The sequence below is a fragment of the Poecilia latipinna genome, unplaced genomic scaffold (genome assembly GCF_001443285.1).
Source record: "Poecilia latipinna isolate Pla-1442-1.1 unplaced genomic scaffold, P_latipinna-1.0 Scaffold1834, whole genome shotgun sequence".
Taxonomy (NCBI): domain Eukaryota; kingdom Metazoa; phylum Chordata; class Actinopteri; order Cyprinodontiformes; family Poeciliidae; genus Poecilia; species Poecilia latipinna.
The window spans coordinates 43,560-65,820 of NW_015114450.1; the positions used below are offsets into that span (position 1 = coordinate 43,560).

Below are 22,261 nucleotides of genomic sequence, written 5' to 3' on the forward strand. Positions count from 1 at the left end.
TTCTTTTTTTTTATTTTGGCATTTTTTCTTTTATTTTTTTTTGCTAAGTAAAATAATAAAAGTTTTTTTTTTTTTTTTTTTTTTTTTTTTTTTTGGCAGTTTTCTGATGTAATTTTCATGCTTTGTTTTGTTTTTGATTAAGCTCTGAAACTCTGTGACGTCAAACACTGATTGTTATTTTCTGTGTGGTTTCACTTCGGCCCACGTGGAATCTTGGGAGATCTTGGGATCTCAGAGAAGAACAATGAGTCAGAGGTCTTTTTAAAATATATCTTAAGTCTTCTTAATAGACCTAACTGTGAAGCAGAATGAGAAAGATACAGTTTTCAAACATACTTTTGGCATGGAAAACATCTGAAAAGTGTGGCATGAGCTTGTATTCAGACCCCTCCTAAATCAGTCATTTGTAAAAGCACCTTTTTGCTGTAAGAACGCATACATCTAATGTTTTCTGGGGTATGCTTCTAGTAGCTGCTTCTTTTTTTCTTTTTTTTTAATTTCTCTCAAGTTTAAATTGGATGGAGAACTTCTGTGAACAGTATTTTTTCAAGTCTTGTCTCTACTGGATCTAGATCTGGGCTTTGACTGGACTCCCACGTTTAGCGGGAATCTGCAGGACTTTCTGGCTGCATTTACAATGAGATTGGTGTACACACAGACGGACTTTGAGCTTTAGATATTAAACCGTTGGCTACACTGAGTTTTATTAAGGCGTTTCAAAGCGAAAGGGAATAAACACATAATTTCATTCGTTTTTATTGTACTTAAATAATTAATAAAAGATTATTTGCACCAGATTTATGTTAAACTAGTTTCCATTACACAATGGTCTTCTACTTTGTGCTGCTCTGTCTGATGAAACCCAGTGAAGTTTGTCTGGAACATTCTGCTTCAGAAGCTACAAGGGAATTTTCTCCGTTCCTAAGATAGTTCAGCTTGAGTGATTTTGAAAGGCGCTGCTTCTCAGCAGGAAATAATACTCCTTATCACCTTAGCAGAAGATAAGGTATCCCTCTGATTTCTCCTTAGCTGTGTTTGTCTGCTCATGTCTGTAGGAACATGGCAGAGAATGGCAAATACAAAAACCAGGCTAAGGACACCGTGGACGCCTCAAAATTCTCTCTAAAAAGGTAGTGACTGTTTTGCTTTGCTTTGTTTTGTTTTTGTTTTTTCCAGGCCTCCTTCCTCTTTATGAACGTAAACTGCAGTGGCTTGTCAAACAAGAAGGTTAATTTTGCTTTCCACAGAAACCAAGTTCAACTGACAGGAAACCTTTTACATCCTACTTCTGTTCACATGTTAAACTAGGTTGAATAGCCATTTTGACTGTCATATAATTATTATTCAGAGTTTAGCTGATGAACAAGTATTTCTGTTTTGAGTGAAATAGTCTCAGGAGTCTGTGTGTGTTCCCATGTGTGCAGCAGCAGCAAAGCTCCAGCAGGTGGTGATGATGAGGTGAAGAACAGCTCAGGGAGTCAAGGTACTCCCTCTGACATGTACCGCTACCGAACGGACTACCCCTGCATGGGAGTCTGCCTCATTATCAACAACAAGAACTTTGACGTACACACCGGTAAGATTTCACATTAACGTGATATAGAATTTGATGTTTGCCACTAAAAAGGATACTTTTTTTTAAGTAATCAAACCTTACTTTGATTTTCTTTTTCTTTTCTTTTTTTTTCTTTTTTTTTTTTTTTAATTTTGGTCGAACTAAATCCCCAAAACAGAAATATTGAGCTATGTTTATTTTTGTTAAGGTCTCACCAGATGTTTAAACATATATCAGCTTCAGCCAAGTTTTTATTACTAATTAAAGCTGTCTTATTAATAGTTTAGACCATAGATTGTTTTCTAAACTACCCCTGTTATCACTACAAATTATTTTTACTTTGTCAAGAAGTCAGGTTTTATTATGATCTTCTTATGCAAATGTCTTGTTTTATTTGTGTTTATATGGTTTGATGTTATATTTATCAGTTAATTCATTGCTTCTCTTTTTTTAAATCTTTTTTTCTTCTCATTTATTCACCTAACTTAGACCTACACATTAATGTACAAGGCTACACAGTTCACATAACTTGATCAGTCAGATCTTCTTTAAGGTTTTTGTTTTATTTAATGTTTTTCCTCCTGCTTCTACTTTCTTAAACCACTTTCTTCACACACTGCCCAATATGGTCTCAGAGTCTAGGCACAAGTCGATAAATTAAATTTGTTTCATGAATGAAGACCAAGGGATCCGACCCTGCCAGCATGCCTAGGTAGGCCCCATGTAGGGGAAAGGAGGGCTGGCATATGGGTCCCATATGGGTTTGTCCGCGGGTTCCACGGTGGCCCCACATGGGTTTGCCCATGTAGGGCAACAGCCTATGTAAGCCCTACATGGGCCCTAAATGGGCAAAACCATGTGGGCCCACCACCATGTAGGGCCCACACGGTGGCCCATGGGTTCCACGGTGACCCCACCGTGGAACCCGCAGACAAAACCCTATGGGACCCATCTGGTCTGCCCTCCTTTTCCCTATATGGGGCCCATCTGCCCCAGCTGGCAGGGGATTTACTGGTCCGATTCATTCAATGTATGAACTGAGCCAGAAATATGACTGAAGAACAACTTCTCTTTATGATGTTCACTTTTTAAAAAATCTGCTTTTTCTGAAGCAGATGGATAAAGTAGTTAAAGATGTGTTAAATATACACATTTTATCTTATTTTGTATTCATAGGTATTTGCTCTTGCTTGGATTCATTAATTAATTTATTTTTTGTCATTCTTTGCTCTAACAAAAGAAGCCTTCAGTAGGACGGGTTTGATAAAATCCATTAAAACCTAATGTGTGTGTGAACTCACCCTGTTGTGGTGTGTTTGGAAATTCTGCAAGGTTTAAAATGTTAGATTTCATCGGTCATGAAATGCAGGCCACCGATCTCACACTGGCTTTGTTGAACTAACATCCAGACGCTAAGCAGATTTCCTCTTTGTCTTCCTTCAGGAATGAAAGTCCGAAATGGGACCGATGTTGATGCTGCTAATGTTGCTAAGACATTCATTAAACTGGGTTACAAGATCAGATTGTTGAACGACCAGACCGTGGATAACATGATGAAACAGATGGATGCAGGTAACTGCAGCACCTCAACTGATCAACTCCAATTCGTTTAAATCACTGAGACTCCGGCACCGTCCTCGTACCTCACAAGAGGAATTGTTTCCATCGGGTATGTTCTTGTGACTCAGATGTTTTGGGCTGTTTGACCAAAGAACCTTATTCCATGTTCAATTGAGTCTTACCTGGTCATTCTCAACTTTAGGTGATTCATTATTAGATCGTCTATCCCAGAGGTTACTAAACTTTTTAGATTTTACGCTAATGATTGCTTTTTAAGACATATGAAAGTGTTTTGACATTGTTTAGTGCTGAGTTGGTGGGAACATTTTGGACTGTGGCCTTGTTACCAAAACAGCCTCAAAGAAGGTACTTCTCTCTACGGCAAACATGACAGACTAAGGTTCTGGATGACTTACAAAACTGGTAGAAAGTTATTTATTCTGGTAAATCTCTCATCAATCAGCTTGTGGGGTTGCCTTTTATTCAAGGAATTGAGATTAATCACAGTTCTGAACAAGGAGCTGGATCAGAACAGCCTCCATGATCAGCTTCGCCCACAAGCCTTGGAGCACTTTGGTGAAGAACAGTGGATTTTCCAGCATGATGAAGCTCCGTGTCACAAGTTAAGAATGATAGCAAAGTGACTCAAAGAGCAGAACATAGACATTCTGACCTCCCAGATCTCAACCCCACTGGGAACCTGAGGTCAGTTTTTAAAAAGCTGAAGGCAGTGGCATGCCCAGACATGTTGGAGGGGGGTGTAGGCGCTCAAGTGGGAAAAAAGAGTACCTTATGCACCACATGGAACTGCTGGTTGACTTAGAAGTGTGAGCTTTTTTTTTACAAGCACAGCTTATGCGTCAATTATCAATTTCAAGTGCCAGTTTCAATTATCAATAGCCATATATTGTCTGACGCAGATATTTAATTTTGTTCAGTACTCTACAGGTGGGAAACAGCAGAACAGAGTAATTTCAAAATATGACCATAAGAATAATCCTCTACAGTGTACTTCTGCATGTAGTCAGCGTGATAGATGACAGAAACTGTCCTTAGATTCTTAGATTAATGAGATTAACTACAAGCTCTGACAAGTGATATCAAATTTATGTTGGACAGAATTACAAGAATGTGGGGCAGTGGTAAGGATGTCTGCCTTTTAAATCCAGAAACGATACCTTGGGTACTATTCATTGTAATAATAAAAGCAGAAATTAGAACTGTTTTTATCCAGAGGAAAAATAGGCAGGTCCTTTAGCATCCCTGGCACAAGAAGACATTGAAACAAATGATCAGTTATGATCAGGATGGGTAGCCATCAGTCTTACTTTGGTTCACAAGTTGATATCCACCATGTTGGAGTGAATTACTGGATAATAAACTGTAAATATTGACTCTACACCATATGCAGATTTGTTGCAAACGTCTGTCAGACGCTGTCAATAGTTCATGCTAATGCCATAACAATAACACTGATGTACTGACGAAGAAATAAAAAAGAATAGTTTGGCTAACAGCATAACTCCACCGTATGGCCAGGCCACCTCATCCTGCCAGCAACGCAAAAATGTGGCCCGTGCTACAATCGCCGCTAACTATAGTCAGTGGTAGGAAGAACCTTAAGCTCTCATTTTACCAGACCTTCACACAAATGAGTTTGTAACAATCATCAGAGTTGTGGCTTCCATTTGGTTCACAAATATACAGAAAAGCCCTGGTGTAAGGGCTTGTGTCGCTCTGTGTGCAGTGGCTAAGGAGGACCACAGTCAGAACGCCTCATTTGTGTGTGTGCTGCTCAGCCACGGAGAACAGGAGTTGATTTATGGCACTGATGGGTTCAAAAAGCTTGAAACGCTGATCGAATGCATTAAAGGACGTCGTTGCATGAGTCTGGTGGGGAAACCAAAGCTCTTCTTCATACAGGTCAGTTACAGTTCATTAGCTGAAAATGCTGCCTCATTCTAAGCTTTTCACCGTGGGTGTTTGGAGGGGGAATGGAGTGAATCGGTTTGTTTTTCACCTCCTTCTTTCTTTCACCTCGTCGTTCTTCGCATCCCAGGCGTGCAGAGGTTCAGAGCTTGACCATGGCATAGAGATGGACTCTGCAGTAGACGAAACGTCTGCCAAGATTCCTGTGGAGGCAGACTTTATGTACGGGTACTCTACTGTTCCAGGTAACTGACTCTGATTGGATTTCTCTTCAAATTCCATCTGGTTTGTTTTTACCTGAATTTCCTCTCTAACCCGTCACTCCACCTGACAGGCTTTTACTCCTGGAGAAACACCAGTAACGGCTCCTGGTTCATACAGTCACTGTGTGAAAGTCTGAATAAGTTCAGTGGACAGCTGGAGCTGATGCAGATCATGACGCGAGTCAACCACAAGGTGGCGTTCCACTTTGAATCTGCTTCCGACTTGCCTGGATTTAGTGGAAAAAAGCAAATTCCCTGTTTTGTGTCAATGCTGACCAAAGACTTTTACTTCCCTACTAAATGAGTTCATAAAGTGTTCACCTTTGGGATTCAGAAAGTACTTTCAAAGCATTCATTAGCATTTATTATTTTATTTGGAGTAAAAACAGAATTAGACTGTGTTTTTGTAAAAGAAACTGTTGTTTTCTGATTTCAGAAAAAACACATCAACCATTGTTTTTTTTTTTTTTTTTAGAAACTGTTAGGCCTATTGTGCAGAGGCGGTTCACTATCAGGGGTAAAACTAAAACAGCAAAAGAACATCAGACTAAGTGAAATATGATGGTGGCTGTGTGATGGCAGGGGCAGTTTTGTTTCTTCAGAACCAGGACAACTTCCAGAATTTGATAGAATCATGAATTTTTGCTCTCTACCAAAACATCCTTAAGGAGATTGTCTGACCATCAGTACTTACTGTTAAAACTTATGGACACTACTATGTAGCAGGACAATGAGGAAAATGATGATGTACGTTCAGATCTTAGATTTGGGGTGCAATAAGTTTTTCACATCCATCACACAGAGGCGGGTTGGTCATTGTATTTTTTTTTTCCTCTTAATATATAAAATAATTTGAAAACCTGTATTTTGTTTTTACTCAGGTTATCTTTGTCATTAAAATTTCTTTGTTTTCTCCAAATAATTGTAGAATTGTTTTCACTTTGATTAATGAACACAAGAGGGAGACGGTTATCAGCTTTAGTGGCAGAGGCTTCCAGGATGAACGTTTGATGGTTTCCAATGAGGCTTATTACAGCCTGCCACAATGTTCCAGGTCCTTAAAGACATATTCCTCCTGCTTTGATTACAATTTCACTCTGACTGTTAGGATTAATGATCTCCCTAGTCCCAGACAATATTATTAGAATGATAGAATCAGCCATTTAATAATCATACTACTGATTTTAATACTGTTATAAACAAAAAAAGTATCCCTTAAACTCTAGATTATTAGATAAATACTATTAGATGGAGTCACACTGGCAACTGTTTCTATTGAGACATTTAGAGAGCAGAGGTTAATCCATCACGTCACATCTAAATCAGATAGCTGTCCTTTGAATAAGTTAGCGCAAACCTCACTACAGGAATTTGCTTTCAACTCACAATTCCATGAACACAATTCCTAATAAGTTATCTCATAACACATTTCAGAAGCATCTAGTCTTCCCAAAAACCTGTCGGGACCTGCTACATCCCGGAACACGGTTTCTGAGAACTCCAGCTGTTCCACTTACCCTGTTTGTCTTCCTGGAACGAACTTGTTCTGATAACAAATATTTCAGCTCTGAGTTGTTCCAGAAATATGACTCCGTTAGCGTGTAGCGCAGCATTTCAGCTGCCTTTCACTTTAATCAAATGAATTGTTTTTCCATTGTTGAGGAGATTTTGTAACTCCCTGCAAGAATGAGGTGGATTATTTAAGATAATCAGTGAATCAGCTAACGTTGTTAGCTAGTTTTTCTTTACTTGCTGTGTTTCTGAACCAGTGGATGCTGTAATGTGTTCTGAGACCCCAACAAGGTTCTCTTTCAGATTTTTGATGGATTCATTACAGTTATGGGAAAATGTTTCTATTTTTGCTGTTTTTGTCAAACTAATGTGTCAAAAACAGCACTGGGGTACTGGGTAAAAAAAACATTCACAGAGCTGTAAGGTTTAGCCTTAGACTGGTTGGCTGTCTTTATCCAAACCCACATAGTTCTTGTTGTAAAATATCCATATGTTAATTAGCACTGCACGGGCGCAGCTAGCTACTTTCTGAGGTGTATAGGAACACATTACATAACCACAGAACACCGTTGGAAGATGATGATGATTAACAAGACGGGTGTAATTTGCATTCCATGAGAAATAGTAAATAAATAAATGAATAATCAATGTGGGCCTGCGGCCACTAGAGGAAGCTATTGGAAGATTTAGAGCAGGTCTTCACTTGTTTCAGGAACTCAACCATTTGTTAAATTTAACCCTTAAAACAGGTTGGATTTTTTTATACTTTCAGAATCCTCTTCACACACACACACACACACACACACATATACGCCCTGTAAAATTCTGCAGCGTGCCAAATACTGTAAATAACTTGGTGCTCCTCCTCTCCTAAATCATGCACGACTTAGATGACCAAACTTTCCCTGTTGATGTTTAAACTGTGCCCGTCTGTTCACCGCACCCCACCCTGAGTATCGCCTGCAGAACATGTGTGGCACAAACAGATAATCCCTGTCTGTGGCGAACGAAGCCGTAAAACAACACAGAGTTGGTAACTGACACTTCCCAACACAGTGATTTTCCGTTCCTCAATGAAACATGTTGTTTTCTTTATAGCATAAACAGAAAGTATGCACATGTGTATTATCTGCAATCCATATAAAATTCCCAAGAGTTTACTAAAAATCTGCTTGGACTTCAATTGTAAAACTTACATTTTCACCTGGCGAGATTATAATTGAGCTTTCCTGCGGAAATCGGTTTCGGCATTGAAAAGAAGATACAAATGGAAAAACAACAAGAAAGGAAACACTAGTGGCAGAGTAGAGGATCTGTGGTGCTCAGGGCCTGTTTCTTTGTCTAAAAACCAAAAATGTGTGTTTCAACAGGATAATGAACCATAAGGCAAATCAGCATTAAAATGGTTCATCAGACAACATGGTTTTTCTTCAGTAGCAATCTCAGTCCTTAAACCTAAACCAAAATCTTCTGGTGTAGCATAAAAGAGGACCTAGGATCTAAATATACAAAAAGGATAATTAATATCTCTGTATGTTCTCCAACTTTGTGAAATGTTATGGGTAAACAAATACTGTCCTGCATGTATAAACTGTTGATAAAAGGGATACTGACAACTGATCAGATTGTTGTTACAATCTCCTAATATATTAGGGAGCAATATTTGTGTATGCTACTGGAATAAAATGAAGCTATTTTAGATGTATTTTTATCAGGGATGCTAACAGCTTCATCAGTAAATCTAAATGTTTTATACATTCATTTAGAAATTTTGCAAATCTGCTTTTGTAACGTTTCAATGTTTGTATAAACTGCTCATCGCTAACATTTAAGACATTTAAAATTGGAATCTAAACATTCACTTTTTATTTTATGTATTTCTTTTATACCAATTTCTTTTGTTTTTAAATTATTAATTTTTTTATGTGTACTTTAATGTTTTTTTTTTTAAACAGATTCATTTTCTTCAGCTGTACGTTTCATCTACATTCGGTTTCAGTTAAAAAAGATGCATGAAACCTTCTGGTATGGTTTTGGCCCTTTCTAACAGCAGCAACCACAGATAATTTTCAGTTGCACACTCTGGAAAATAAAACGAAAATGCATTTTCTCAATAACTGCCGCAGCTGCTTGGCCTTGCACAAACGTATATGCACGGTTGTGAGAAGTTTCTAGTTTCGTTTCTGGCACCGGGCGCGTTAAAAAAAAGGGCCGCGTTGGGTACGTGTGGGAGGAGGGAGAATTGAGGAAGCGAAAATGAAATCCAGTTCAAAGATCGTCTATGTATTTGTTGATGGCTACGCCAGTTGAAATAAATACACGTATTTTTGGTATTAAAGTAAAAGATGTCTTTTGCTAGTATTTTTTAACAATTTAAGCTTAAAACATGTAAATACGATTTCGGAGAGACCTTTAAACAAAGTACAAATGTTCACGCGAAGATATTTTCGACTTCGACGACGACAAGAACAGCAGAAATATAAATCGGAGTGAGCGCTCTTCGTATGTTTCTGGGGAGCGCGCAAAGGATCTTTCGCGACTCCGCTCGAGACCGAGCTGAAGCGAGAGCACGAGAGCTTGCAGGGGGATTTCCAGCACGCGCCCTGACTTCCCGAAGCAGTCGTTGTTTTGCTTTCGGTCTGAATGCAGAAACAGAAATAAACCACCGACACCATCTTTCTTTTTTTCTTTTCTTTTTTTTTTCTATGTGCATTTTAAAGCCTCGAAGCTGCTACGTTGTCCACCTCGAGCCCAGCGTGTTATTCTCCGACAGCGGCGCTGAGGAGCCACAGGCCGTCCAAACTGAGACGGTAACAGTTTTTATTTCCGCATATTAAAAGCTGTTGGGCTGCGTACACAGTCATACGCAGCGACTTCCTACGGGACGACATGACAGCTCCTTAGCTCGCTCTGTAAGTGAAAGTACCCCTGTAGTTTTTTAGGCTTCGTTCGCCGGCTAGTTACTGGATTTATTTTCACTTTTGGCTTCGTTGTTTTTGGGTCAGCTCGCAGGCAGGCAGTAGACAAATAGAGCGCGGTAAACTTTTGACCTGACCTCCGCTGCTAAATTCAACTTTACTTCAATAAACCTGTCCACAACCGCATAGAGTTAGCGCTCGGAAAGCTAGTGTGTGCTGTAATTTTTGAACATATTATGAGTTAAATGTTCTCCTTGTTATTATGTCAGTTTATCCTTATCTGTTTCTTCATTTACAGAGTTTGAGATATGAGAAATAAAATTACTTCTGAATAGTAATAGCGTTACTTATGAGAGTACCATGTTGAATTTTGCTTCATTATTGATAATTAATATTTTCACTGTATTATTGTATTTTATATATCGCCTGGTGGGAGAGTAGAACGCGATGGTGTGTTTTAGCCGCATTTGCAAAGCCAGTTGAACAAAGGTCGTTTCGGCAGAGTTAAAATTTTACTGAAACATCTGAGAGTTTTTAGAAGTGTGTCTCACATGTTTGACCAGGAAGGAAAGTGAGGCACAATAATTACAAGTGTTAAAACCAATAAGGATCAGGGTAACACACAGACACACACAGGGGGACTCAGCTGGATGTTCCAGGTCTGCTGCTTTTTAAAAAAGCTTGGTATGGTGCCATGTTACCTCGTTTGACCTTTTAGGGAGCTGTCTGTTACCAGAAGTGCCACATTAATGTGCAGCTGGGATCGTGGGTCCTGCTGGACTTTGATCATGTCCAGAACCAACATGAGCTTCAGGCTGGGGGAAATTTTCCTCCTTTGTGTGTCTTTTTTTTTAAAGGAAACATTCTGCATTTGTTGTCTTGTCGGTTGAAATTTTTATCAGCTTCCTGTTGTATTTGTTCCAAGTATTTTTTTGTTTGTTTTCTAAGATCAGATTTTCTTAGCAAAAGTTTAAACCTGAGTAAAGTTTTATTTCTTTATTTAATGGCATCTCTCATTTCCAAACTAAATGAAACAAAAATATGTATTTATTCATCCATGTTTAGTCTGCTGTTAGAAATAAAATCTATCACTGTGAATCGGTAATTTGAAATGCACTGATGAGGATTTTTCTGGCCGTTATTGATTTGTGGTTTTCTTTTAGGTGAGCAGCCAGCTCTGATTGTGACCAGTTCCGATTTTTGATGGGGGGAAAACAAAAAGTGTTCCAGGCTTTTTGATATAAGTTATAGCTTTGGATCAAACAGGAAATGACAGGATTGCAAGATTACCCCCGTTTATACATTTAAGCAGGCATTTAGAGCTACTTAAAGGACGATTGGCTGATTTATAATCTCTGCCTCATTTGATTGGTGCACCCCCAGTAATAATCATGGTACGCTGTCTTATTATTTGAGAAGAATTATTTAGATTTCGGTCAGTTCCAGCTGCTGCTTGTTAATACCTGTGATTGTTTGCATCTCTTAGGTCACCATGCCTGTAGAAAGGATGAGGATGCGGCCGTGGCTGGAGGAACAGATCAACTCTTGTCAGATCCCAGGACTGAAATGGGTCAACAAAGTGAGTTGGTGTTTTTAACATTCTGATGTCGACTCATTCTGTGAAGTGAGATGCTGACAGGCTGGGTTGATTTTTTTAGGAAAAGAGAATCTTCCAGATCCCGTGGATGCATGCGGCGCGTCACGGCTGGGACCTGGAGAAAGACGCGCCGCTCTTCATGCGATGGGCCATACACACTGGTAACTGGAGCACACTCTCACTGCTTCTCCTTTCCTGTGGCTTTCAGTCTCATGTCTGACCAAACAGCGCTCTTAATTTTCTGTCACAAATCTGAGAAACTTCACAGTTGGGCAATGTTTATTGGTTTAGGAAAAAAAACAAAGTAAAAGCCAATCAGTTTTGGTCTCCAAACTGTGGAGGGAGGTGTCTCCTTCAGACTTCAGTTTCGCAAGACTGAAATGGGTTTCCTACTCGGTCCTGAAAAGAATGGAATACAATTTTCAGTGCTTTCTGGGTCTGGATAAGCAAGGAATGGAGAAAAAAATGGATTTTGGAAAATGGATCTTTGCTTCCAGACTTTATATTTTGAAAAATGAGCTCAGTTTTTACATTTAAATGCCACAAATGAACAAGGTTCTCTTCACATTCTTTATGAATACAAAATAACCTTACAGCATCTGTGAATCGTGTATTTTTTTTTTCTTCCAATTTGACAAGTTCTGTCCTCATCTGTCACATAAAATCCCACTGAACATATGTACCTTTGGTTTTAACGTTCTAATATGACAAATTTCATAACAACATGAAAAGTATTCAAAGCATTCTGAAAACATAATGTAGTAGTTGCATCATTTTCTCTTTAAAAATAAAAATAGAAGCCTAAGCTAACCCTGCTATAATAATAAACCCACAAATCCACTCTAAGGTATTTCTCTTAATGTCCGTCTGCAGGCAAATACCAGCCCGGCGTGGACCGGCCCGACCCAAAGACCTGGAAGGCTAACTTCCGCTGCGCCATGAACAGCCTGCCTGACATCGAGGAGGTGAAGGACAAAAGCATCAAGAAAGGAACTAATGCCTTCAGAGTGTACAAGATGCTCTCATCCACAGAGAAGAGCTTGAAGAAAGGTGAGCTGCGCTCGTTCCTCCTCTGCTGTTTTACTCCTGGATTTGACTCAAAACACGTTTCCTGAATCCTCCCTCTGATCCGTGTCTCCTCGTAGGAAAGAAGAAGGCCGACAAGGAGGGAAAGTCCAAGGGAAGCAAAGAGGTAGGAAAATCTCTGGGTTTTCTTGTCGCCATATCTTGATCCACGCTCTATGTAAACTTGATAAAAACCTGGTTTTCATAGTCCAGTTTGGCGGCATTGCCGAAATACCTTACCTAGAAGCGTTTTGCATAGCCTCGGCTCCTGCCAAGACGGAGAAAAACACTTCTAGAAAGCCTCATCAGGTCAGAGTGAAGTGGGAGAGATAAAGGTGGAGGGGGGGAGGGAACGGCTGAGTTGGAACAATCAGGTCTCCTTCCTGTTCCCACATGATGTAGAATTGCTCTGTGTTGGATCAGATAAGAGAGCGGCTCACAGTGGGAGGGATCGACTGCTCTGTCTGGGTGGGTGATGGTCGAGGCATGCCTGCTTTGTTGTTGTAGCTCCTGGCTGGAGGTGCAGAAATCCAGTTGTTTGTCCTGCAAATGCAGGACGAGGTCGGTCAAAAGGTGTTGAGTGGAGTCACTGGAGAGGTGTCTGGAAGTCATCCATATTCATCGCTCCAGTCGGAGAATATCACAGCCTGCAGCACAGTACCGGCTCAAAACAAACTTCAGTTTATATTTACATTTCATGTCATAGGCTGATATAAAGTAGGGTATAATTGTGTATATTTTGCATTGTTTTTAGTATTCGTAATTGCCTGTCATGATAAATTTTCATAGAAGTTATGAAACAACGATAATATCATTGTTTTGAGATCATCTTCAAGTAATGTAATGGTAATAGCACAGTAATGCAAAACACATTCTCAAAGATAAAGAACATTTTGCATTGGAACAGGAACATATCAACAAAACAAAAACAACAAATAAAATGAATTATTTAGTCTCTGTAAGCAAAATTGTCCTTCATAAAAATGGCTGGTTGAGATCAAAGCCCCTGACTGAAGACTTTTGTCATCCAGTTTGTAGTTGGAAAAAGAGAAAAACGAGAAATCATGCAAATGGAAATTATTGAGCTAATTTTAATTTATCGTACAATTAATTGATTTGGTGCTTATTGTGTCAGGCCTAGATATTAGGAGTGCACCGATTGCAATTTTCTGGCCAGTTGCTGATATTTTGCTGCATCAATTGTTGTACTCCTAATTGCACACATGAAAATTGTGTTGTTGTTTTTTTTACATGTTTGTGAAGCTATTGGTGTATTTAAATGAGCTGTACAGGTACAGAGTCATCAAATACATTTATAATTCAGTACATTATCAGTACAATCATTTTTAGTCAATTTAGCACTGTTTCTCTATGTTGGATCGGTATCAGCCGATCCTAAACCGCAGGTATCGATATCGGTATCTGTATCGGATAAAAGTGGGTCAGTGCATCCCTAATCTTTATATACTGCATTTTTCAGTTACGTTTGTCTACATCCAACCTCTCCTCTTCCTTTGCCCCTCAGGGAGCCGCTCTGTCTCCAAACACGACTTTTTCTGAAGCTCACTCCGGACCCGTCGACTGTTCCAAGCAGCTTGCGCTCAAAGAAGAGACCCGGGAGCTCACAGTGTCCAACAGTGGATCAGGTACTGCCGCTGTGTTTTGTGTCGCCCTGCGCCACCGGAGTGCGCTGGACTCCCTTGTGTTCATGCTCAGTGTGTTGTGTGTGTGTGTCTGACCTGCAGCGCTCCACAGTCCGGCCGGGGACCACCTGATCCACTGCGAGCAGCTGCCGGACGTGTGCCAGACCATCGAGGTGACCACCGAGAACGAGGATCAGACCGTTAGCTCCTCCCACTCGTACCCGCTGCAGATCTCTCCTGTATCTTCATGCTGCGGTGAGACATCACACACACAAACACATCCTCCTAACCGCAGCATGTTACGAGGAACAGAAAAAAAAGCCCAAATAATGCACCTACGGGCTCCTGACCACATGGGAACCTCTTTTACATCATTGTGGTTTCAATACGGAGGATTGGCTTTCCTCAACTCTGTATCTGATCGGCTGTTTATGTTCTGCCTGAGCAATAAAAAAAAACCCTGTGGTTTAGATGCTAAACTGTTAGCATCAGTCTCTGTCCAAACCAGCTGCATGGGTGAAAACAGAGGGGTACACCTCTTTATCAACCCAACTACTTCCAGAACATTTTGTTAGTTTATTTATTTTATGTTTTTATCTCTGCTTACATAAAAGCAGATAACTGCTCCTCTCTTCTAGCTACTAGCCGGTTTATCTCGTGTGTTCGTGACCCGTCATTCAGGCCCAGCTTGATCTATGGGTGTCAGCTCTGCTTGCTTGTGTGTGTTTGTTTGCATAGCTAACATTCAGAGTTGTGTGTAGCAGCAACAGCAGTGTGTGTGCGTGTATGTGTTGGGGGCAGGGGGTTAATTGTCAGGCCTGCATGTGTGGTTTTACCTCCGTTTTCCTGTCTCCTCCGACTGCAGGCAGCGACACAGAGAGCGACACAGAAGACAACAGAGAGGTGGGTCTCACACTTAACACACACACACACCAAAGAGCGCTGAATGAATCAGCAGCTGGACCAGTTTTCAGATAAACAGGTTTTTACCTGCTCAAACAGGGTGTGTGTGTGTGTGTGTGTGCGTACATCATAAAGTTTTGGAGCGTTGTCCCTGACTGTGATGAGAGTTTGTGGTGCATCTCAGAGGCTCAAAGCGTTTTTATTATTACGTGTTGAGTTAGGTGTGTGTGTGTGTGTGTGTGTGTGTGTGTGTGTGCGCGCGCGCGGATGCGTGTGTGTGTTCCTTCCTGTAAGGTTGCAAAAGAGTGAGAAAAGGGAGGGCTCTGTCAGGAACCACCGCAGTCAAACATTAACAGTTTGATCTCTGCTGTCCTTTTGTCTATCACCACATGCTAACAAGATGTTCTGTCTTGAGCCGCAACACAGGAATTCACCTGCACTTCCACACAGAGAAGATGCTCTTTAAGCTAATTTTGCACACACTACTGATGGCTAAATATTTACACTGAGTCACACACACATGTTGATTCAACAGTAAGGACCGTTTAGCTGCTTTATGTTTGGTGTTGTAATAGTATTACCACACCTTGGACTTTCCTGCATTATGTTTCAGCACATTTCAGTGGGACAAAACCAGGTGGCACTTTATGAGGAAATAAACAAAAATCTTAAAAGTGTATATAGTCCTCTTTACTTAAATACAGCAAACTAAAATTCAGCGCAGTAATGTATCCCAACCTTTTATCATCTCACAGATAGACCTGTCACAATAACTCATTTTGCGATAAACAACAATATTGTCATTTTTTGATACCATGTTCAACTTTTACAGTAATAGTGGTTTATTAATGCAAGTACAACCTCTCAGAGATCAAACAACTTTTAATTTCTAAGGAAACTTTTAACACTGGAACTGGTAAACAGCATAAACATTCCAAATAAATAAACAAAACAATAATTAAAATGGATTATGATGTCTCTGTTACCAAAAGTGATTTTCAAAATATGTCATTCAGCTTTGACAGGGAAAACAGGCAAAAGGGGCAGGTAGTGGAAACTATCAACTTGGTCCTGGGTGTCAAATGTTTCTCAAGATGGTGGCTTTTCAACAGTGTTAAAGGGGAGCATCTCTTTGACGATTGTTGCCCACGTGGAAATGATCAATCTCATTTTAATTTATCATTCGATTATTTGATCTATTCCTTCTTGCGACCGACTAACTCGGAGAAATATTCAATCCAAACTTAAGGCAGACATCCACACCCTTCGCTGGGACTTTTCAAAATTTGTCAGGGGTGAAGTCATGCCCTCCCAGGGACGGTTAGTTACACTTCAATTATCTTTCATGAGAAACTGGTCTTATCTACCGATCTTATCTGTCTACACAAAGGTCTGAAAATCAGCCACTGTCCCTTTTGTTGTGCTGTGACAGAGAGCTGACCCACCCACCAGGTCAGGTCTGCACGTGCCCGGTTAACAATAGTCACCTCACCCTAACTTAGCAACTTGTTGCTATATTTAGCAACGTTTAAAAAAAAAAAAAAAAAAAAAGGTATTGGCCAAAGTTGGAATCAGCAGGTCAGGTTTGCAAACTGTAATTGATGCACCCTTCCTACGGTTCAAATGAGACCAAATCTAACTTTTGTGTGCAAAATGCTAATCAAGGCAGCAAACTTTGACCATGAACACTATTCCCACAATAAATCTTGGTAGAATACATTTCATTCATAAAATAAACTTTGAAAACCACGTTATGGTGCCACTTCAGAATAATGGACGCCTTTTTATTCCTTCCTGTAAAGTCTCCTTCCAATACATGACAAAATGTGAAAAAGTCCAAGAATTATGAACACTTTGCTATGCAGCTCAACCCCAAGTTCACATCAGTTTGCATCAGAAATTGTCCACGATATGTACATCATTTTTTAAATGTTCCTTCTTCTTGTTCCCACCAACAGGCTCTCGGTCCGACGTGGAAGCGGGAATACCCGTCGGTCCTCAGAATCCCGCCATGCTCCCTCCCCGGCATGGCTTCGTTCGTCAACCCGAGCAAACCAAACTTCCGGGTCACCAGCCTGAAGGACCCCACGCCTCTCATCAGCTACCACATCGACAGCTGGACGCCGGCCTGCAGCCAAAACTCTCACACGCCCCCATCGAGCAGCCATGCTCACGAGGTGCGTGCAAGCGTCATTAGAAAAACCTCGGACGTCACTTCCTCCTGACCCCTGACCTTGGATGAAGGGGTGAGAGGGAGGAACAGTCGCTTCCGGAGAACATGTGTGCTATGTCGGAGCCTAAAACACCTGTGTGGATCTTCAGTTCTCTTAGTTTTCCCTTTCGACCGACTGACACTCAGCTGGACGTACCGGTCTGCCAAGCGGTGAACATTTGACCGTCAGCGTGGGGGCCGGGTTTACAAGCTGCAGACCACTTCCACCTGAGTGGGTACATTAGGACCATACCGACGCCCTCCGTGTGCCACCGGTGGTATTTATGTGCAGCTTAAGTAGCTTCACACGCCTTTTTAGAAATGAGAGGTTCTCGGCATTTTTAAAAGTTCGACTTACCAAAGATTAGTTTAATTCAGTCCGTTAGTTTCGACAAGTTAAATGTTGCAGCCTGTTTGCAATCATGTTCCTTATCGCCACATTTAACCAAAGCAAGCACCTAACTACCAAGTTAAATGCTTTGCTGGGGACACATGGAGCCGGTATGAGGCGTCGCCATCCCTATCGGTTCAGGTCAGCAGATTAATTATAATGTATTTATACTCTCAATCACTGGCCCCACAGTGGACAGCAGGCCGCATGGATCTGTCTCCTCAGGACACTGGACTCGCCATTACTACAGCAGGGGGACTAACACCGTCCTCCTGGTGTCCATCATGTACATAGATCTTTTGTATGTGGGTTTTTGATTGCTTTAGCACCTTACAGGCAGCGCACTGGTTGGTGTGTGTGTATGCGTGTGTGTTTGTGAGTCTGAGAGAAACGGGGAGCAAAGCTTTACTTGCAGATATGTGCCTTTTGATGTGGCTGGGTTCAAACTAGGCATGGGCCTGTATGAGATTCTTAATCCTGACACAATGAGATCCTAAAATTTTGACAAAATGGGTGAAAAACATGAGTTATGTTCAATATTATTTAAACCATTTTACTTCAAGCACCAAGAAGTTTTTCTGATGGGAAATGAGATGGAACATGATGAAAAAAATGAAATGGAAGTTATCTCTCGACACCGGCTACCGGCCCATGCTTACTTGAAGCTAACTGTGCTTTAGCCTGCTAGCGGCAAACTCTACACCTCGGAAAGTCGCTCTTGTGCCTTTTTATACGTAAGATATGCATATGAATTTATTCCTTTGATTTTGTTCTACTTTTAAAGCACCCCTGGGGGGAGGGGCAGTTTAATTTGAGTGCACAGATCTCCCCTTCGCCCTGCACAGAAACACTGAGCTGCACTGACGAGGCAGTTATGCTCAGGAGTCATCGGTCCCTGCTATGAGGAAACGGGATCCATTATTAAGGGTTGCTAACAGCTAACAGGCTAAAGCGCAGCCAACAGGAAGATGATGGATCCACTGTGGGAACCAAACCCCCTCCCTCCAGAGTGTAACACTGGATTCACTCAGTCGTTATGGTGATTTTTGTTTTATATATATATATATATAAAGACTCACTGGATCAAAGGGGGTTGTTGCTTGCTTTACTGCAAAAATCTTTTCATACTTGTGCCTTTTTTTAATGATTACTCAATGACGGAAAAGGCTCATTTCAGTCTGTAGTTGCAGCTCGTGAATCCTGCCTGCATCATGTAATATTTAAAGCAAATTCTGCTAATAACTGAACTAAAAGCAGTCTGCTTTTTTATTTGTTTTGTTTTGTTTTGTTTTTGTGTTTGGAATCAGTGTAACTATTTCGAGTGGACGCAGAAATATACACGAGGTGTTTCCTGGTATATAAAACGGGAATAAAAATATGAGGAAATTGCTGATCAGAACAGCTGGCGTAACAACGAAAACATTCTGAAAGTCCACCGATTTGTGTTGCCTTAACAGTAGCCTCACAGCAACATCCTGCGTACGCTTTTCCACAGATTTAGTTTCTTCCGCTTTATGTCGGTTAGAGACGAGCAGTGAAAGCTGACAGGAGATGTTTCTGTTGTCCAGAGTAATTTAGAGCCATTAAATCTCTTATCAGGAAGGAGTTGTCCCTCTTGGTGTTCAGCAGCACACTCTCTTAAAGGACAATGTAACTATTTAGCTGAAAGGAAAAAACAACCAACCATGAAAATGAAAATTACATTTGCTCTGCTTTTCATCCTGCCACCCGTGTCTGTCTGTAACATTGTGAAATCTACATGTGAATCAACATGTTCAACTGAAAATAAAATGTTTTTATATTTATCCTGCTTTCAGTTGGATTTTTATGACTGTCACAGTTGAACTCTTTTTTTTTTATCTCTGGTATAGGTAGTAAGAGCAGAGTCCAGCTCTTTTTTTTACAGCCGCTGAGCCTCAGAGAGCTCGTATATCTGTGGCTGTTAAGATAAAAACAAAGTGACGGCTCGTCAGAGACCTTTTTGTTGGGAAACTGACCATTACTGCTGCTTGGGCTGGGACTCGACTTTGAGATAAGGATTAAAGGTTTTGCTGCTGAACAGTGCAAGTTAGCACCTGTAATGACTGAAACTGGAGTAACCGGTATGAGTGGTTCAGGTATTTCAGATGAGGCCTTGCTCTGCACACACACACTCACTCACTCACAGAGAGAGACAGAGACAGTCGCTTCATTCAGTTTATCCAGAGCTCTAACGTCTGTTTCAGTTTCAGTTGCTTTTCTCGGTTCTCACTCTGCTTCCTGTTTTTCTCAGGTCCCAGCGGATGGCTGGCCAGTTGCCTTGACAACTGCTAACCACATGCTATTAGTCATAGTAAACAGTCTGTCAGTATGTCCGCTTTTTTTTGTTGTTTTCTTTAGGATATATATCAAGACCTTAATCTGGACTTCAACAGTTTCGACAGGAATCTCAAAGTGTGCTCATTTGAATGTGTAGTTAATGGGAAAACCTTTTCTTCATTTTTATCCTTCCACTAAGTTAAAACTCTTGTTTTTTGTTAAATAGTGGACTCTTTTTATAGAATGTCGCCATATTTACGAACATATGTTTACATTTTGTAAAAAAAAAAAAAGAGGAAAAAAAATCATACCGTAACTTTAAGGTTAAAAAACACTTTGTCTAATTCAGTAAACGGATAAAACAGGCTATTTTTTAAAGAAAGATGTTTCACTGCTGCCATCTAATGTCCAAATTTAGAATTACAACCACTGACCCACCATTACAATAGCTTTATCCAAGGTATTCAGGAAGGTATTAATGTGAAAGAAAAATATGAAATTCATAGACACCATCCTGCTGGCTTCACCCATGGTTCTCCACCCCATTCCACAATTTAAGTGAAAATATGTATAGAGCATACATCCCTAACACTTTTGTAAATCTTTCATCATATCTTTTCAAGGGACACCACCAATGGTAGGTTTCTGGCCAATCACTGAGCTTTAAAAGGATCCAGATTCTTATCTTGGCTTATACAAATTTCTGTTTTTTTCTTTTGTTTTTTGTCTTTTTTTTTTCTCTGAAAGGTTGCCAAATATAAAGGAGCCTGTCAGTCCTCTCATGGCAGAGTGAATGAGGACAGTCCCTGATTTTCAGTCCTTTTTGGAGACAGACAAGATTGGTGGATAATGTTTTCTCTCTGAACCAAATAAGTTTATGTTGGTCTCAACAGACCACAGGTTCCAGTGATCATGTCCTCAGTCTGCTTGTCTTCAGCAGACTAATTTGACGCAGTGTGTAGTGTACGGTCTGAACAGTGACAGGCTGATTTCTCTTGCTATTGTGGCATGCAGCAAACGGAAATCATTTTGGTGATTCCAACCAAAATCACCAAACAAGAGCCTAAAACAAGAGAAGTTTGTTCTGATTTGAGAATGTTTTTTTTTTTTTAAGAGTATGTAAACTTCTGGTTTCAACTATAAGTAACTAGAATGTTAATCTTCCCCTTTAAACAATATTTATTGTGAGTCACCACTGTATAAATAATGATTTGTCATGGTTCCATTTTCTCATAAGGAAGCAAACCTGATTCTGTAGTGTTCATGCAGTTTCTGTAAAGCCAGCTGTCTTCATCACTGTCCTTCTCTCTTCTATTGCAGCAGAAGAAAAGAAAGGAAAACTCTGGCTCTCATTACAAAGTTAAAGTAATGTAAACCTTCAGGGCCTTCCTCTAGCTATGTTTTATTAGTGCACATTTTGAAACCAATTTGCAGTAATTTAAGCTGTTCCAACCATATTAACAAGAAAAAGACGTGAAGCTATTATTTCTGATCTAAATTGGCTCACACCACACCAACAGGACTGTATATTTCTCATGTCTCAGCAGGAGAATACAGCAGCAGATTCTTGTTTTCAATTCTACCTTGTTTAGTCCATCCTGAAGTCTTTTACAAGCAAATCGTGTTCGGACTTTGCAGATTTATTCATAAACAAAACTCAGATGATACGAGCGGTTTGTGGCCCCACCTCTGATTACTTGGTTATCAGAGCTGGATAAGGAGATAAATTATTGAGTGATTTATCTGATAAAAAAAAACTGCCTTATTATAAGGTAATACAAGCCCATATATAACCTAACATTTTTGCCAAAGATTGTTAAAACAACGATTCAGGTAATTTAATAATTTCTTATTTTAAAAGTTTCTTCACTGCTGCCCAGTCAGGTTTTGATTCCCATGTTTGTTTTGATCAAAACAAACTGTAAACGTTGGTGAGATGGTCAGATATGCTCAGACCAAGACTAATTTTGGCACATTAATCAAAGCTCTCATGTGGGGTTCCTCAAGGCTCTGTTCTCGGGCCACTTTTATTTAACAGCTTCATGCTCCCTCTAGCTCAAATTATGGAGTATCTCATCTCTTAATGTCTGTATCCTGATAATGCACAATTTTGGAGATTAACACCATTATCCTTGTTATAATTTACTGCAGCTTATCAGTTCATTTTGGTCAGATGTATTTAAAATTTGGATGCTCATATTTTTTTCATTCCTCTCTGAAAACATTTCTGGTTTTAATGTTTTCTTTAGTTTCCTGTAAAATATTAACCTTAAACATGAAATGACACTATTCAAATAAATTTACATCACCATGTCTAGTGTCAAATGCTCTTTGTAAATTCAGTTTTCTGTAGTTTTGTCTGAAAAGCAAGCCGACAAACACCCATAAGATGGAGTGAGAATCGCCTTTTAAAAC

General features: G+C 40.1%; 2 protein-coding genes across 5 annotated transcripts in view; both read left to right on the top strand.

The window, feature by feature from the left end:
• The window catches only part of LOC106934607 (caspase-3-like), an 11,298-nt gene extending 5,126 nt beyond the window's left edge, over window positions 1-6,172 (top strand). For both annotated transcript variants that reach the window (XM_015014606.1, XM_015014607.1), the window contains exons 2-7: window positions 1,056-1,130; window positions 1,425-1,576; window positions 2,999-3,127; window positions 4,863-5,038; window positions 5,175-5,289; window positions 5,379-6,172. In XM_015014606.1, coding sequence (XP_014870092.1) covers window positions 1,060-1,130; window positions 1,425-1,576; window positions 2,999-3,127; window positions 4,863-5,038; window positions 5,175-5,289; window positions 5,379-5,611 — 876 coding nt within the window. In that variant the 5' untranslated portion in view covers window positions 1,056-1,059 and the 3' untranslated portion in view covers window positions 5,612-6,172. The remainder of the gene's footprint in view (window positions 1-1,055; window positions 1,131-1,424; window positions 1,577-2,998; window positions 3,128-4,862; window positions 5,039-5,174; window positions 5,290-5,378) is intronic.
• Window positions 6,173-9,320: 3,148 nt separating this feature from the next.
• On the top strand, window positions 9,321-19,358 carry irf2b (interferon regulatory factor 2b). 3 transcript variants are annotated; one of them, XM_015014615.1, is made up of 10 exons: window positions 9,321-9,629; window positions 10,901-11,131; window positions 11,224-11,316; window positions 11,396-11,495; window positions 12,208-12,384; window positions 12,480-12,526; window positions 13,925-14,045; window positions 14,145-14,297; window positions 14,908-14,945; window positions 16,904-19,358. In XM_015014615.1, exons 2-10 carry the CDS (start codon window positions 11,129-11,131, stop codon window positions 17,168-17,170), a joined length of 999 nt encoding a protein of 332 aa, XP_014870101.1. In that variant the 5' UTR covers window positions 9,321-9,629; window positions 10,901-11,128; the 3' UTR covers window positions 17,171-19,358. The 3 variants fall into 3 exon arrangements, with proteins under 3 accessions (XP_014870101.1, XP_014870102.1, XP_014870100.1); XM_015014614.1 differs by lacking the exon at window positions 9,321-9,629 and adding an exon at window positions 9,645-9,731; XM_015014616.1 differs by lacking the exons at window positions 9,321-9,629; window positions 10,901-11,131 and adding an exon at window positions 9,637-9,731.
• Window positions 19,359-22,261: the final 2,903 nt, after the last annotated feature.